Below are 13,879 nucleotides of genomic sequence, written 5' to 3'. Positions count from 1 at the left end.
GATCGACAGAAACAGTTTTCATTCTTTCAGTAAATTTTTAAACAAAAATGTTGAATATTTCCGGGTTCCAGCTGCTCAAATGTGCAGATTTACTGCTTTTTTTCTCATATATGATCATAACTGAATGTCTTTAAACTAATGAATCTGAGGAACTAATTTCAGGCCCTGGGAAATTACAATGGGCATTTAAAAAATAAATTTGAAAAAAATAATATATATACTGTATATATATATAACAATTGATGGATTAATCTATAAAATTATCTGCAGATTATTTGAGAACATCACCGTCAGTTGCAGCCCTGATTTTAGAGCTGAAATGGTTAATTGGCAATTATTTTCATAATAAATTTAATTAGATTTTTAAATTTTGCGTTATAGTATAAATGCCAAACATTACCCAGCTGCAGCTTTCTCAACTGTGAGGGTTTTGTTTTCCCTTTGTATTATGTGATCATAGACTGAATTCCTTTAGGTTTTGGACTTTGGGCAACACAAAACATTTGAAGACTTCATCAGCTTGGGCTCTGGAAAAGTGTGATATAATTTTCTGATATTTTACAGAACAAACGATTAATCGAGAAAATAATTGGCAGATGAATCAATAATAAAAACAATTGTTTATTTCAGCCCTAATCATTTCAAAAACAGAAAAATAAAATTAATGAATATATTTGGACCCTAACTCTGAAACTCTAGATTATGTGTTAACAAGTTACTAATATCAAACTAAAATGTGTTAACTACCATAAACATTTTGTGTTAAGTGATGTTACACCTCTTGAATGTGACATTAAAGACAAATATAGTCAATTTACTATCATATAAAACAGAGAAAACCAACAAATATTCACATTTGAGAAGCTGGAACCACTGATTGTTCCCCCCCCCGTTACTTAAATTGAAATTACTTCATTGAAAATCTAAATAACTGCAGAGTAAACTTCTGTTGGATCGACTGACTAATCAATTAGTTAACTAATCAGCTTCCACAGATTCTGATTTGTCCTGGTCAAAAGGTGATACTTATTGTGGTGCTTTGGAAATCCATTTTGCGTGCGTGCGTGCGTGCGTGCGTGCGTGCGTGCGTGCGTGCGTGCGTGCGTGCGTGCGTGCGTGCGTGCGTGCGTGCGTGCGTGTGTGTGTCCCAGGGGCAGATGGTGTAATGTTGTCTCTCCACCAGCCTCCCCTCTAAACCCTCTTTATCAAACCGCTCCTGCCTTCGTTTCTGCACCGTCGGCTAATCTTATTTTAGCATCTCTCACTTTGTGTTTCATCTCTGACCTGACGGCTGTTCGTCTCCTCGTCTCTCCACCTTCTTTGTGCAACATTGAACCAAACTGTCGTGCACATCACCTGGTATAAATGCATACGTATCGCAACGTTTGCTGTAATGTGGATCGAACCCCTGGCAGTAACATCATCATCATCATCATCATCATCATCATCATCATCATCATCTGCTCTACCTCTTCAGCTTTTTGTCTCATTGCATGCACTTCATCTTTCTCACTCCATCCTTCTTGACTTCCTCCCTCCCTCCCTCCCTCCCGCTCTCTGTCAGATGGATGTGTCTGTCGAGCACTCAGCCCCTGCACTCTGCAGCGTCTGGTATTGTGGGTAAATTACATCGCCTTTTAAAAATAGAACAGGCAGCCACACTGCGGGCCATTTTTCTCCTGAGGTGGTGGTGGTGAGGGTGGTGGTGGAGGAGGAGATTTCATGTTGAAAATAAGCTGTGAATTAAGACAGCAAAAGACCCGTGCCTCGGTGAGATGGGAACATGTTGTTCTCATAGTCGTTCTGTCCTGTATTCTTACTGCTCTGTGTGTGTTTATATTTAGCCTGCTACCACAATGATGCACGCTCCTGTAGAGACTCGTTTTTACACGTTATCCAACACAATGTCAACTTTATTTCCAGTTTACCAGCTCAGATCTGATGTATAAGTAGCCCTTCACGTAAAGCTCAGATCACTGTGAAATATCTGTGTAGTTTTGGATTCAATCAATATTTGAGAGTTAAAAAAAGAAACAGTGGCTCATAATTAGTGCTGCAACGAATAACCGATTAGCTGTCAACTATTAAAGGTACTATATGTAACTTTCAGAAAATCCTTGTTATTGATGACACCGGTGGCCGTTAAGTGAACTGCATCATCCTGGGCATCGGCCAAGACAGTGACGTGACGTGACATGACAATCATATATCATAGAATAACGTTACTATCTGTAATTTGGTTTATAAAACGTCAGAAAATGGTAAAAAAAAATGTTGATCAGTGTTTCCTGAAGCCCAAGATGACGTCCTCAAATGTCTTGTTTTGTCTACAACTCAAAGATATTCAGTTTACTGTCAGAGAGGAGTAAAGAAACCAGAAAATATTCACATTGAAGAAGCTGGAATCGGAGAATTTGTCTTTTTTTTTTCTTGAAAAATTACTTAAACCGATTAATTGATTGTCAAAATAATTGGCGATTATTTTTTTTTTACACAAACTCTTACTTTATTTTATGTTTAGGGAGCGCTTGATTTGTTGCACCAAAGCACACAATTTAAATGCGTGGCACCACTATTGCACCCAATCAAGCTAAATACATAGCGCTGATAATGACGCATCCAAACGTGTAGCCCTAATGCACACAGATCATTTGTAAACCAGCAGGATGCTGACGTATCAATAACATGATCTAAACTTAGGTCATTGTTCCCCCGGCTGTCCATCAGCGTGCGTCAGGCAGCTGATGTCTTTTCTTTTCCATGCTTCATCTCCTCTCCCTCCTCTCCCTCCCCGCACAGACAGCGTGGCCGCTGCTGTGGAGTCTGAGTAGTAGCGTATTGATTCTGAGTCGTCTATCAGGGGAACGGGAGATTTAAATGGATACTATGACGGCCTCCTCTCCGGTTACCCTGAAGCCTTTACTCGGTCAACCGCTTCTCCCTCCTCCATCCTCCATCACTCGTCACCCTGCAGCCTCTTCTGTCTCATTTATATTCTGAAACATACACATTTTAATTGTTCTTGTCTTCACAGTACTCCTCATTTTATCATTTGCAGTATTTTGTAGTGAGGAATACCCCATTTGCAAATTTCCCCACTAATAAAGACTAATAAAGGAATATCTTATCTAGGAATATCTTATTTTTCAATTCTGAATTGCTGTATTTTGTGGTTATTTTACAATCTGGGGCATATTTCAGTTTTTTCTATCGTTGTGTCTGATCACATTTTACTCACTGGCATCATAAACATTGTTAACATATACATGGAACTAGATATACATCTTTACAATGGCGTCTACGGGTGCTACAAAACACAAGCCTCAGACAGGTTTAAACCCGTCCAGTCATCTTAATCAGTGGTTCCCAACCTGGGGGTCCCGACCCTCTCTAGGGGTCGTCAGAGCTTCACAGTGGGTCGCAAAGCCTTTTTGATTTTAAAGGGTTTAAGACAACCTTTTTGGCCTATATCTCAGCATTTCATTCATTTCTGTGAGAAAAAAACAACTAAATTAAATTGTTATTTTTAAAGTTTGGATTATTATTTAAGATATAAACAGGATAAGGGCACGGTGAAGACCTGAACACAAGTTATATTCACAGAGCCTTCCCTCTCTGCTAAACAGTCTTGTCCTGCCTTAGAAAAGTACACAGTAAAAACAACCAAAGAGCTAATAGAACAATGGTCAAGCATCAGCGTGAAGCCTATTAAATATGTATGATTGTTAAAAATTAAAAAAATACACAATCCAGACAAAGAATTGCATTAACAGTTCCTAAAAATAACAGGAACTCTCCTCTCTGATGCAATATTCACAGGAAATAATCCGCTCAAAATTCATCCAAATGGCTCGTTTTACACAAACGTCCTGCAGTTATTGTGTTCACTATTTGGGTTAATTGTACAGTTCATCAGTTGTTCTGTACTGTAATTGTTATGCATTGAATATAATATTAAATATCCATAAAATATGTCACTTAGACAAGGATTGTTAGATTACTCAATGATAGAAAAGGGGTCCCTTAAGGAAAAAGGTTGGGAACTGATCTAACTAATTATTATTTGGAAGTGAAAAGAAAGTTAACGTTAAAAGTTTCATAAAAATTTGTATGTTTATTATGTCTGTTTGTGTCTTGGCGGAAAAATACAACTTTTGTTTTAAGCTTCTGGGAGAAAATCAATGAAATTGACCAAAAATAATTTTATAAATCACATTTCCATAAGTGAAATATTATGTTGGTATCCGTCCCGTAATTCGGATCCGCTCCAAAAACGTAATGGGTTCTTACTTGGCCCACTCTTCCAAGTTTTCATGAGTAGTTTTTCCGTAATCCTGCAGACAAACGGACCAACCAAACTAACCAAACCGAAAACATAACCTTGTTGGCGGACGTAATATCACATGCTGGTTGGATCATATCTGTTAATAATGTCCGTCACTAACCTTTCTTATGTGTCTTTGTGTCTCCAGTCAGTTGCAGAAGGCTTCAAAGAAGCAGTCCAGTATGTCCTTCCACAGCTGATGATGGTCCCAGTATACCACTGTATGCACTACTTTGAGCTGCTGCAGGTATGTCCTGACACATGGACGCTCCTAATCAAAGATGAGATTGTTTTTCACTGTGTCTGCAGCTTTTCTAGAGAAATTATTACATATTTTGTATGTTTTTTGGTTTCATTTATGTTGCTGGTCACATCCCTGGTTAGTGGTTAATGATAAACATACTGGATTGACATTTTGTGGCGTCATCATGCCAAAGCTCTCGCGCTACGAATGAACAATGTGGCCTATTTGAGGCTTGGTTAGCCATTAGCTATAGCATATGTCTCTGAATATTGTCTAAATATCACCACACTGAATTCAGGTTCAGTTTAAGCCACATGATTCTAATAACAAGGTGTAAGCTGACACTCTTTCTTCCTGTATTTTTCTATATTTTGTTGAAATTGTGTTTATATCTGTTGTTAAAATGTAACGTCTTCAACACTGTCATATTGTTGTTGTACTTTCTGCTGTGAGAAACATCTGTAGACTTCTGTATTATGAAGTAAAGCAACATATCTGTTGTGTGTGTTTTCTGCCATTTTTACAGCAACTTCAGGAGCGCAGTCAAGACCAAGATGACCGAGAATGTCTGAAACAGGCGATCACAGCGCTGCTTAACCTTCAGTGTAGCGTGGAGCGCATCTATGCCAAGCACCAGCCTCGCCGTAAACCTGGGTACGCCTCCTCTACTTGTATTTATAATAACTAGTATTCATTTGGTCGTTCTGTCTACATGTTATTGACCAAATGGCAGAAATTAGTTTACATTTTGCTTTACTAGAAGTCAGTTGTCAGTTGAAAAAGTTGCAGTTGGAGCATCCTGCAGCTCATCAGTTCAGTTTCAGTGGTTTATTGTTTGATTTATGCATTGAGCTCTTCAGTTTTCTGACTCCACACTTCCCTCCTCCCTCACAGTGAGCCCATGTACCGCCTGTACAGCAGGCAGGTTCGTAGCAAACAACTCGCCATCAAACGCATGAACGAGATTCAGAAGAGCATCGACGGCTGGGAGGGAAAAGACATCGGCCAGTGCTGCAGCGAGTTCATCCTGGAGGGTCCGCTTCTACGAGCCGGCGCCAAGCACGAGAGACACAACTTCCTGTTTGACGGCCTGATGATAAGTTGCAAGGCCAATCAGAGCTCACGGCTGCCCGGTTCGGGCAGCGGGGCGGAGTACCGCCTGAAGGAGAAGTTTGTGCTGAGGAAGATCCGCATCGTGGATCGCGAGGACTCGGGGGAGCTGCGGCACGCCTTTGAACTGATAGGAAAAGATGAAAACTGTGCGGTTTTCTGTGCACGGACAGCGGAGGAGAAGGCGGCGTGGATGGCGGGGCTGGTGACTCTGCAGTACCGCTCCACTTTGGATCGCATGTTGGACACGGTGCTGCAGCACGAGGAGCAGGCGCATCCTCTAAGACTGCCCTTACCGGAGGTTTACCGTTTTGCTGTGCAGGACTCTGAGGAGAATATTGTGTTTGAGGACAAAGTGCAGAGCAAAACAGGCATCCCCATCATTAAGGCCGGCACCGTGGTCAAGCTCATAGAGAGGCTCACCTACCATATGTATGCTGGTAAGCTGCTGCAGTACAGCTTCTTGTGGAGAGACATTTTAAATATCTCAATATAACAAAAAGGTTTATTTAGCAAAGACACATTGTGATGTTGATTGTCTGTTATCTAATCCGTTTCATCTGTTTGTAGATCCTAACTTTGTGCGCACGTTTCTTACCACATACCGATCATTCTGCAAACCACAAGAGCTTCTCACCCTGCTGATCGACAGGTACGTTTAAACCAGAGCAGTATTTTCATTGCTGTGGTTGTTTAATGTATTCCTATCTGAGCCTTCACTCGGAAAAATATATCTATTAGTGATGATGTGGTGTTGTGGGTGCCCTTACGTCTTTAAATATCATATGTCTGATTATTATTATTTCTCTCAGGATTGAGATCCCTGAGCCAGAACCGACTGAGGAGGACCGACAGGCTCTCTGGAACGGCGACCAGCCGATGGCGGCCGAGCTCCAGAGATTCCGCAAGGAATACGTGCAGCCGGTCCAACTCAGGTACGACAACCGTCCAATCACAGCTGAGTCAGCTTAACATCTTTTCCATCGAGAAAAGCCTTCTGTGCGGTTCTTTGCTCTTCTTTCTATGAAGAAATACTCTCCAGTTCTGATATAATTGATGCTATTGCAGATACGCTAACCTCTTCAGGAGCCGCCATTGTTGTTTAGAACGAACAGTCGCCTCCGTGTCGTTACGCACACCTAATGAAAACATAGTTATGAATATTATTTTTCATTTCTGCCAATAAATCCCCCAAAATCCTACACACTGGTCCTTTAAGCATCGCAGTCCTAAAATATTTAGAACAAAAAAAAGGCATCACGAGACAAAGAGTGGAAAAGTAAGAGCATGAGATGGCCGGGTTTATTGCTTGGCTAATCTTAAATCTGAGGTGGTCAACTTGAATTGCGTTGTCATATGGTCTATGAGGGTTAAAATCAAACTTTTACAGGTGGAATTAGACAATAGGTTACATCATAATGTTTTTGTTTATAAAATGTATTCCCTTGAGTTTCTAAAAAAAAAAAAAATTCTTCCAGCATCTTTAGCTGCTTTTCTTTTATTTCCTGACGAGGCCTTTCAAAAAGCAACAAAAGCTTTTGTGTCTCTTTGTCTCCTGTTGTTGTTTGTTTGGCTCTTTTAGACTCTCCTGTTAAGGCCTGAACGTTCTCAGTGAGCCACAGAATTACTTTTGTATTAGACTTTTGTTTCCTTATAAGGAGTGACAGAGTCAGGAATAGTCCCGTAAGTACCATTAAAAACTCCTCGAGCTTCTCGGTATCAGACTGCACCGCTGCTGGAGTTAAGAGCAGCTGCAATAAAAACCCTTTAAACTTTAGTCACAGGATCAGTTAAAACACAAGTGGACAGTTACACATTGTGAAGTCTTCTGGTCACACGTACTATAAGATCAACAGTATTTTGTGAAACATCAAAAGATGGAAGTCGGTCATGAGTGTCTGCGTTAGGCTACAAACACACTGTACATTGTAGACAACAATAATAAGAATCCTCCAGAGTTTGAGCATCGATTGGGACCAACATTAAAGGAACTTGTCTTGGAGTTTGGGTGGTCTGTTGTTATAAACATTGCAATGCGGTCCAACCGTTTACTCAAAGAAGGTGAAAATACCTCTTCAGGGATGACTTCTGCCCTTTAAAGCACAAAACCTTCCTGCTGTTTCTATTTTTAAATACCAACTCTTTAAAACAGTTAACTGACAGGATAAAGAAGACACACTGGCCACCAGCCAAAAAGTGTTCAATTAAGGACTTTGTTTGCTAAATGTCTCTATTTTACCGGCCTTTTTGTCTGGTAATACTACAAATATTTGGATTTAAATTAAGAATAGAAACAATTGGCTGTCCAGTTTACTATAAAAGAAAGTCCTTGGTATTAGATGTCGGTCTGGAAAACATCCGAGGCACTCTGATTGTGAGTTTAAAATTATATGTAAGGGATATAATGTACAGCGAGCCGGTCATTGTTGTGAAATAAACCGTTGCCACATCGCCCTGAAGGGGTTTATTTCACAAAAATGACCCGCTAGCTGTACATTATCCCACTTATTACACGGCTGCTTACTTAAGAAATCAATAATTCGATACAAAAACGGTCGTCCAGAGTCCACCATCAGAACTGTGTCCATAGCAACGGTCTGTTATACATAGCAACGGTGTGCTATAAAGAAATAAGACCGTAGAACGCCGTGATATTCATATCAGCCATGTAATTAATTACAAGTTACTATATTATATTACATTATTAAATCATAGATGACCACCATGATAAACTTGACAGTTTTTTTTCTATTTTTATTTGACTATATGCCCTATTTCTTTCTTTATTATTTGGATTTCTTGATTGATATGAAAATGAAACGTGTGGAGGTGGAGCTCCCCGGTAGTCGAATGGTTGCAGTGCATTAAACACAACGTTTAAGGTTTGATTCCAGCTGAGGACCTGTGTTACATGTCGTATCCTTTTCTCTCCCCTTGTTTCCTGTCTTCCTCTTCACTACCGACTGTCCATTAAAGGCAAAAATTACAAAAAAAAGAATATTGCAAAATAGTTTGGGGTGGTAAAACAGTAAAAATGTCAAACGTAAATGGAAAAATGTTTTCAGTGTGCACAGTTGTCCTTAAGTTCCTTACAGATACTTGCAAATGAAAGTATATGAAATATGTGCGGAGGACAATACATATAATGATTTAATACTGTAAACGTCTCTTTGCTTCTCAGAGTTCTCAACGTTTTCCGTCAGTGGGTCGAACATCATTTCTACGACTTTGAGAACGACCCAGAGCTGAGGAGTCGATTAGAGGAGTACATCAGCAGCAAGATTCAGCTGAGAGGTCAGAAGAACGACACACCTCTGCTTTGTTCCTCCGCTTCCACAAAAATAGACTTTCAGCTTTGTGACATCAGTGTTGAAGTTTCAGTAACATCCTTTTTTAAGGCCTCTCATCTCTTCATTTGCTAAAGCATAGTTTGTGTTTTGTTTTTAGGCAAGTCTATGAGGAAGTGGGTTGAGTCCATAAATAAGATCATCAGGAGGAAGCTGCAGACGCAGTCAAACGGCGTGAGCCACAACATCACCTTCGAGAGCCCGCCTCCTCCCATCGAGTGGCACATCTGCAGAGCGGGCCAAGTGGACTCGTTCGACCTCATGACCCTTCATCCTATAGAGATCGCCCGCCAGCTGACTGTGCTCGAATCAGAGCTCTACAGGTGAGTCGCTGTGACACAGCAGTGGATGAAGGCTCATTTTAATCAGTTTGTTTATACAGATAAATAAGATAACCTGGTAGAGTCTGAAAAATAAAAACTCTCTTCCTCCACAGAGCTGTGCGGCCGTCCGAGCTGGTCGGCAGCGTCTGGACCAAAGAGGACAAAGAGAAGAACTCGCCTAACCTGCTCCGCATGATCCGCCACACCACCAACCTCACACTCTGGTTCGAGAAGTGAGTCAGATATTTTTGTTCACAATAAAATGCAGAATTGGTTTTAAAGTCCTAGGGGGGAAAAAAACTAACATCTGTACCTGTGTGTGTGTTTCTCAGGTGTATTGTGGAGACGATGAACCTTGAAGAGAGGGTGGCCGTGTTGTCACGGGTCATAGAGATTCTGCAAGTTTTCCAGGAGCTAAACAACTTCAACGGTGTGCTGGAGGTCGTCAGCGCCATCAACTCTGTCCCGGTCTACAGGCTCGACCACACCTTTGAGGTGGGTGAAACTATTAAAGCAGTCAGAAAAAACACTGTCGTCATCAAAAAAAAAAATATTGCACCAATTTGACTATGTATTTTCACTTTATGGTAGCCTTTACTAAACCATTAAACCCCTAAAGGCCCAGACACACCAAACCACCATCCAAGAACTAGCAGCCTCACGTCACCTTTGTCTTAGCCAAAAAGTTGCACTCGAACACACCACAAAGACAACCGCCAACGGCGAACTCCCACGTACGTTCTCTGCCTGCGTGAGATGAAATAACTCTCCACACCAGCCGTTTGCAGTCGCAGTTGTGTTCTTCATTCAAAAAGGGAAACAGGAAGACCGAGGACTGTGGATATACAAGCCGTTGTTATGCTATGTACATGAAACAAAACATGTTTGTCGACCATTTTCACACCACTCTCACTCACCACTTAGCTTCTTTCCAGATGGCCATGTCGCTGTGAAAATATCCGTGTACTGGAATGATCAGATGAGATGAAGATGAAAAATTAGAATATATAAAATTTTATTTTGAAGATAATTTATTTTGATTAAAACTGGGCATTTTTATGTATTTTTGGGAGTTTAAAATGTTATAATTAAATTTAAATTCAACTAAAACACTTCTTATTTTATTGTAAATCTCATCATTTTGATGGGAAAATTTCACATACACTGTAAAAAATGTTTATCTTATCTGGTTTTGTGATTTAATTGAATCACAACTAACAAAAATAATTGTTTGTATCAAACTGCTGAATCATGCATTTCTTTGTTACTACATTAAACATGTACAGCATGTTAAGATGCTGGCCTTTTTTCGCCTGCCACAACAACTAGCTATTAAGAAACATCTAATGTTTATTGTTTTGATGTGTATTTTGATCTAATACTGAATTCAGAACATAATTTATGTGACTTTTACTCCCTCCTGCACCCACAGGCAATACCAGAGAGGAAAAAGAAAATCCTGGAAGAAGCTGTGGAGCTGAGCCAGGACCACTTTAAGAAATACTTGGCTAAACTGAAGTCAATAAACCCACCCTGTGTGCCTTTCTTTGGTAAGTCTTCTGCAGGGTTGCTATGGATCCACTACAAGTGAAGTATGAAATGACCTGAGTCAAAATAATATGTATATGTAACTGTCTCTTTCAGTCACCGTTATTCATTATGAAACCAACAGGAGTTTTAAGTTTCTGTAGAGTGTTCTTCTCTTGACCATCAAACTCTTCTTCATCCTCAGGTATCTATTTAACCAACATCCTGAAGACGGAGGAAGGCAACCCAGACTTCCTCAAACGCCACGGCAAGGAGCTGATCAACTTCAGCAAGAGGAGGAAAGTGGCTGAAATCACAGGAGAGATCCAGCAGTATCAGAACCAGCCCTACTGTCTGAAGGTGGAGCACGAAATCAGGGTGAGCGCTCAATCTTTTTATTTTCTCTCTGGTCTTTCAACGTGTTTCATAGATCCTGAACTCAAAAACATGTCTTTGTTTTTGTTGTTGCACAGAGGTTCTTTGAGAACCTGAACCCGATGGGCAACAGGAGCGAGAAGGAGTTTGCCGACTACCTGTTCAAAATGTCTCTGGATATTGAGCCACGGAACTGCAGGCAGGCTCCTCGATTTGTAAGTGTTCAGACTGCAGTGTTTCAGTTGTCGTGACGTTTCTTAGTTTCAGTTCTGTGCCATGTTTTAGTCCCAAATACACATTCACTGAAGATTTCAGAAGAAAACATTGTTTGGATCTTTGATCATGATTCAAAGGGCAACATATTTGTTTCTGTAGTAAATTTGCCCATTTGATAGCAATGTCTTTTTGTATCTTGTTAAGTTGGGTTTGTAGCAGCTGAAATGAGGAACGGCAGCCTGAAAGCTGCACTAGGCAGCTCTGGAAAAATCACATGTTGAAGTTTATTTAACAGAACCTCAGTTTCACTACTATTGTTTTAGAATTTCTTAATTTGGGATCTATCTATTGATCTATCTGCTGAAGTTCATTGTGCATTCTTTGGTGGCATCTCTAACATTATTTGGCATGTGCCAGAGCATTTTTACACGGCACAACACCTGCCCTTATATAGTGTAGTGTTTGGCAGGCGTTACCTATGCTAATAATAAACAATCGGCCACACGCTTCCAATTTACCCAAGAGACGAGAGGGATAACCTCTTTCAGCACACCTGAGTAAGAGCAGATTTGGATGGTTAAGAGCGTTTGGTGCATCTGGAGTTGACCTTTCTTAATTTTTCTGTTAACAGAAAGTTAAGAGAAAATTTAAAGGTCCCATATCATGCTCATTTTCAGGTTTATACTTGTATTTTGTGTTTCTACTAGAACATGTTTACATACTGTAATGTTAAAAAAAAACTTTTATTTTCCTCGTAATGTCTGCCTGAATATCCATGTATTTACCCTCTGTCTGAAACGCTCCGTTTTAGTGCATTTCAACGGAATTGCGTTGCTAGGCAACAGTTTGGGTCCATGTTTACTTCCTGTCAGCTGATGTTATTTATATACACTGCAACAGGAAATAAACTGGGACACATTTAGAATGTTTATGATTAAAACCGTGTAATGGTCTAAATATTGTATATTTGTGACATCACAAATGGACAGAAATCCTAACGGCTTGCTTCAAACACGCAATTTCTGAATACGAGCTGTGTGTATTTCTCCTTATATTGAGCGTTTTGATATTTTAACAGTATTTATATTGCACTTAAACCTGCTTTATAATATAAAAAAACATTAAAATCTCACTTTTTACAATATGGGACCTTTAAGATAAATTTAAGCGAATGTTTCCGCATGATGCCCATTGTCCCATTACTCGAAATCATCCCCAGATCTCGCTGAGAACAGTTTTCATAGGCACTGTTTCTTTGGTCTGAAGTAGTTCCAAGGGAAAATACTAATTCATATTTTTTGCAGTAAAACTTTTGCCTTTGAGGTAAAGACATATTTGAATGAGTTTCAGTGAGCACTTGGTTCTGAATGGGTTGTATTGGTGATAAAGTTTTCACTGTTGAATTTCTGTTTCCTGTCCTGCAGCCCAGGAAGACCATGTACACTCTGAAATCCCCGGGGATCCGGCCTGTGCGAACGTCTACCTCTGGCACCCTGAAGGGCCACCCCGTCCCCCTGGAGAGGGAGCCCCCGCATAAGATCACCTTCCGGAGCATCGCAGAGACCGAGCCGGAAACGCCGGCGTCGGTCTCTGTGCCCACATCTCCGAACACGCCGACCCCTCCGCAGTCAGCCTCCTCTGACCTCAGCTCAGTCTTCATGGACCACGACCTCAGCCTCTCCTATGGCGGTGAGTTCGGCTGACTCTCTGCAGAAATCACACTTTTGTCTGCACGTTAGTGGAGATGTTTGTCCCTCTGACATTTCACTTTTATTATTGCATAAAATAAACTTTAACTGTGGCTAAGTGGTAAGTCCTGTTCCTGAGACACTGTCTGCATGCCGCCAGTATCTGCATGTTTTTTTTACAATGACAACATTTTGATCCAGTCAAAAGATCTCAGGTTTGTTCTTCTGAAATCAATCATCTTCTCCCTCTTTAAATTTTACAGGTATCAACAACCCCATATTTGCTCCTGTTAATCTTCCGCCTTCAAGTGAGTGTGGGCTTTTCTGTTGTCAATCAAGTCGTTTTCACCTGATTGTTTTCTTGCCTGACTGTCCGATGAATCATTCTACTTTGTGATCGGTGTCTTTTATCTATACTGTTTTTTTTTCTTAACTCCACAAGTGTCTTTTTCTTGTTCTCAGAGTTCCAGTCTGCGTCTTGCGGCAGCCTCCACCAGCTCGGGGAGGAGCTGCTGAGGCCGCCTCCTCTGCCGCCACGAAGGAAAGACGCAATGTCTGAATCCAAAGTAAGAGCAGGGCATCATTTCCCACCAATTAAACCCATAATTACAACACCTTAAAGGGATAGTTCGGGTGTTTTGAAGTGGGGTTGTATGAGGTACTTGTTCATAGTCAGTGTATTACCTACAGTAGATGACGGTCGGCACGTCCCCAGTTTGGAGAAA

At 40.6% G+C, this 13,879-nt stretch overlaps 1 protein-coding gene across 2 annotated transcripts in view; it reads left to right on the top strand.

The window, feature by feature from the left end:
* The window catches only part of sos2 (son of sevenless homolog 2 (Drosophila)), a 43,864-nt gene that overhangs the window by 26,344 nt on the left and 3,641 nt on the right, over window positions 1–13,879 (top strand). Inside the window, exons 8-22 of one of the 2 annotated variants that reach the window (XM_074659878.1) lie at window positions 4,473–4,571; window positions 5,095–5,222; window positions 5,463–6,118; window positions 6,249–6,330; window positions 6,491–6,613; window positions 8,860–8,972; window positions 9,126–9,348; window positions 9,462–9,581; window positions 9,681–9,843; window positions 10,781–10,898; window positions 11,081–11,253; window positions 11,349–11,465; window positions 12,891–13,155; window positions 13,418–13,462; window positions 13,617–13,720. In XM_074659878.1, the coding sequence (XP_074515979.1) occupies window positions 4,473–4,571; window positions 5,095–5,222; window positions 5,463–6,118; window positions 6,249–6,330; window positions 6,491–6,613; window positions 8,860–8,972; window positions 9,126–9,348; window positions 9,462–9,581; window positions 9,681–9,843; window positions 10,781–10,898; window positions 11,081–11,253; window positions 11,349–11,465; window positions 12,891–13,155; window positions 13,418–13,462; window positions 13,617–13,720 (2,529 nt within the window). The remainder of the gene's footprint in view (window positions 1–4,472; window positions 4,572–5,094; window positions 5,223–5,462; window positions 6,119–6,248; window positions 6,331–6,490; window positions 6,614–8,859; window positions 8,973–9,125; window positions 9,349–9,461; window positions 9,582–9,680; window positions 9,844–10,780; window positions 10,899–11,080; window positions 11,254–11,348; window positions 11,466–12,890; window positions 13,156–13,417; window positions 13,463–13,616; window positions 13,721–13,879) is intronic. The other variant, XM_074659879.1, reaches the window with a different exon arrangement.

This window comes from Sebastes fasciatus, chromosome 15 (assembly GCF_043250625.1).
Source record: "Sebastes fasciatus isolate fSebFas1 chromosome 15, fSebFas1.pri, whole genome shotgun sequence".
In the NCBI taxonomy this organism is placed as follows: Eukaryota; Metazoa; Chordata; class Actinopteri; order Perciformes; family Sebastidae; genus Sebastes; species Sebastes fasciatus.
Note: the sequence above shows the minus strand (reverse complement) of the source record. Positions and strands in the feature narration are given on the sequence as shown.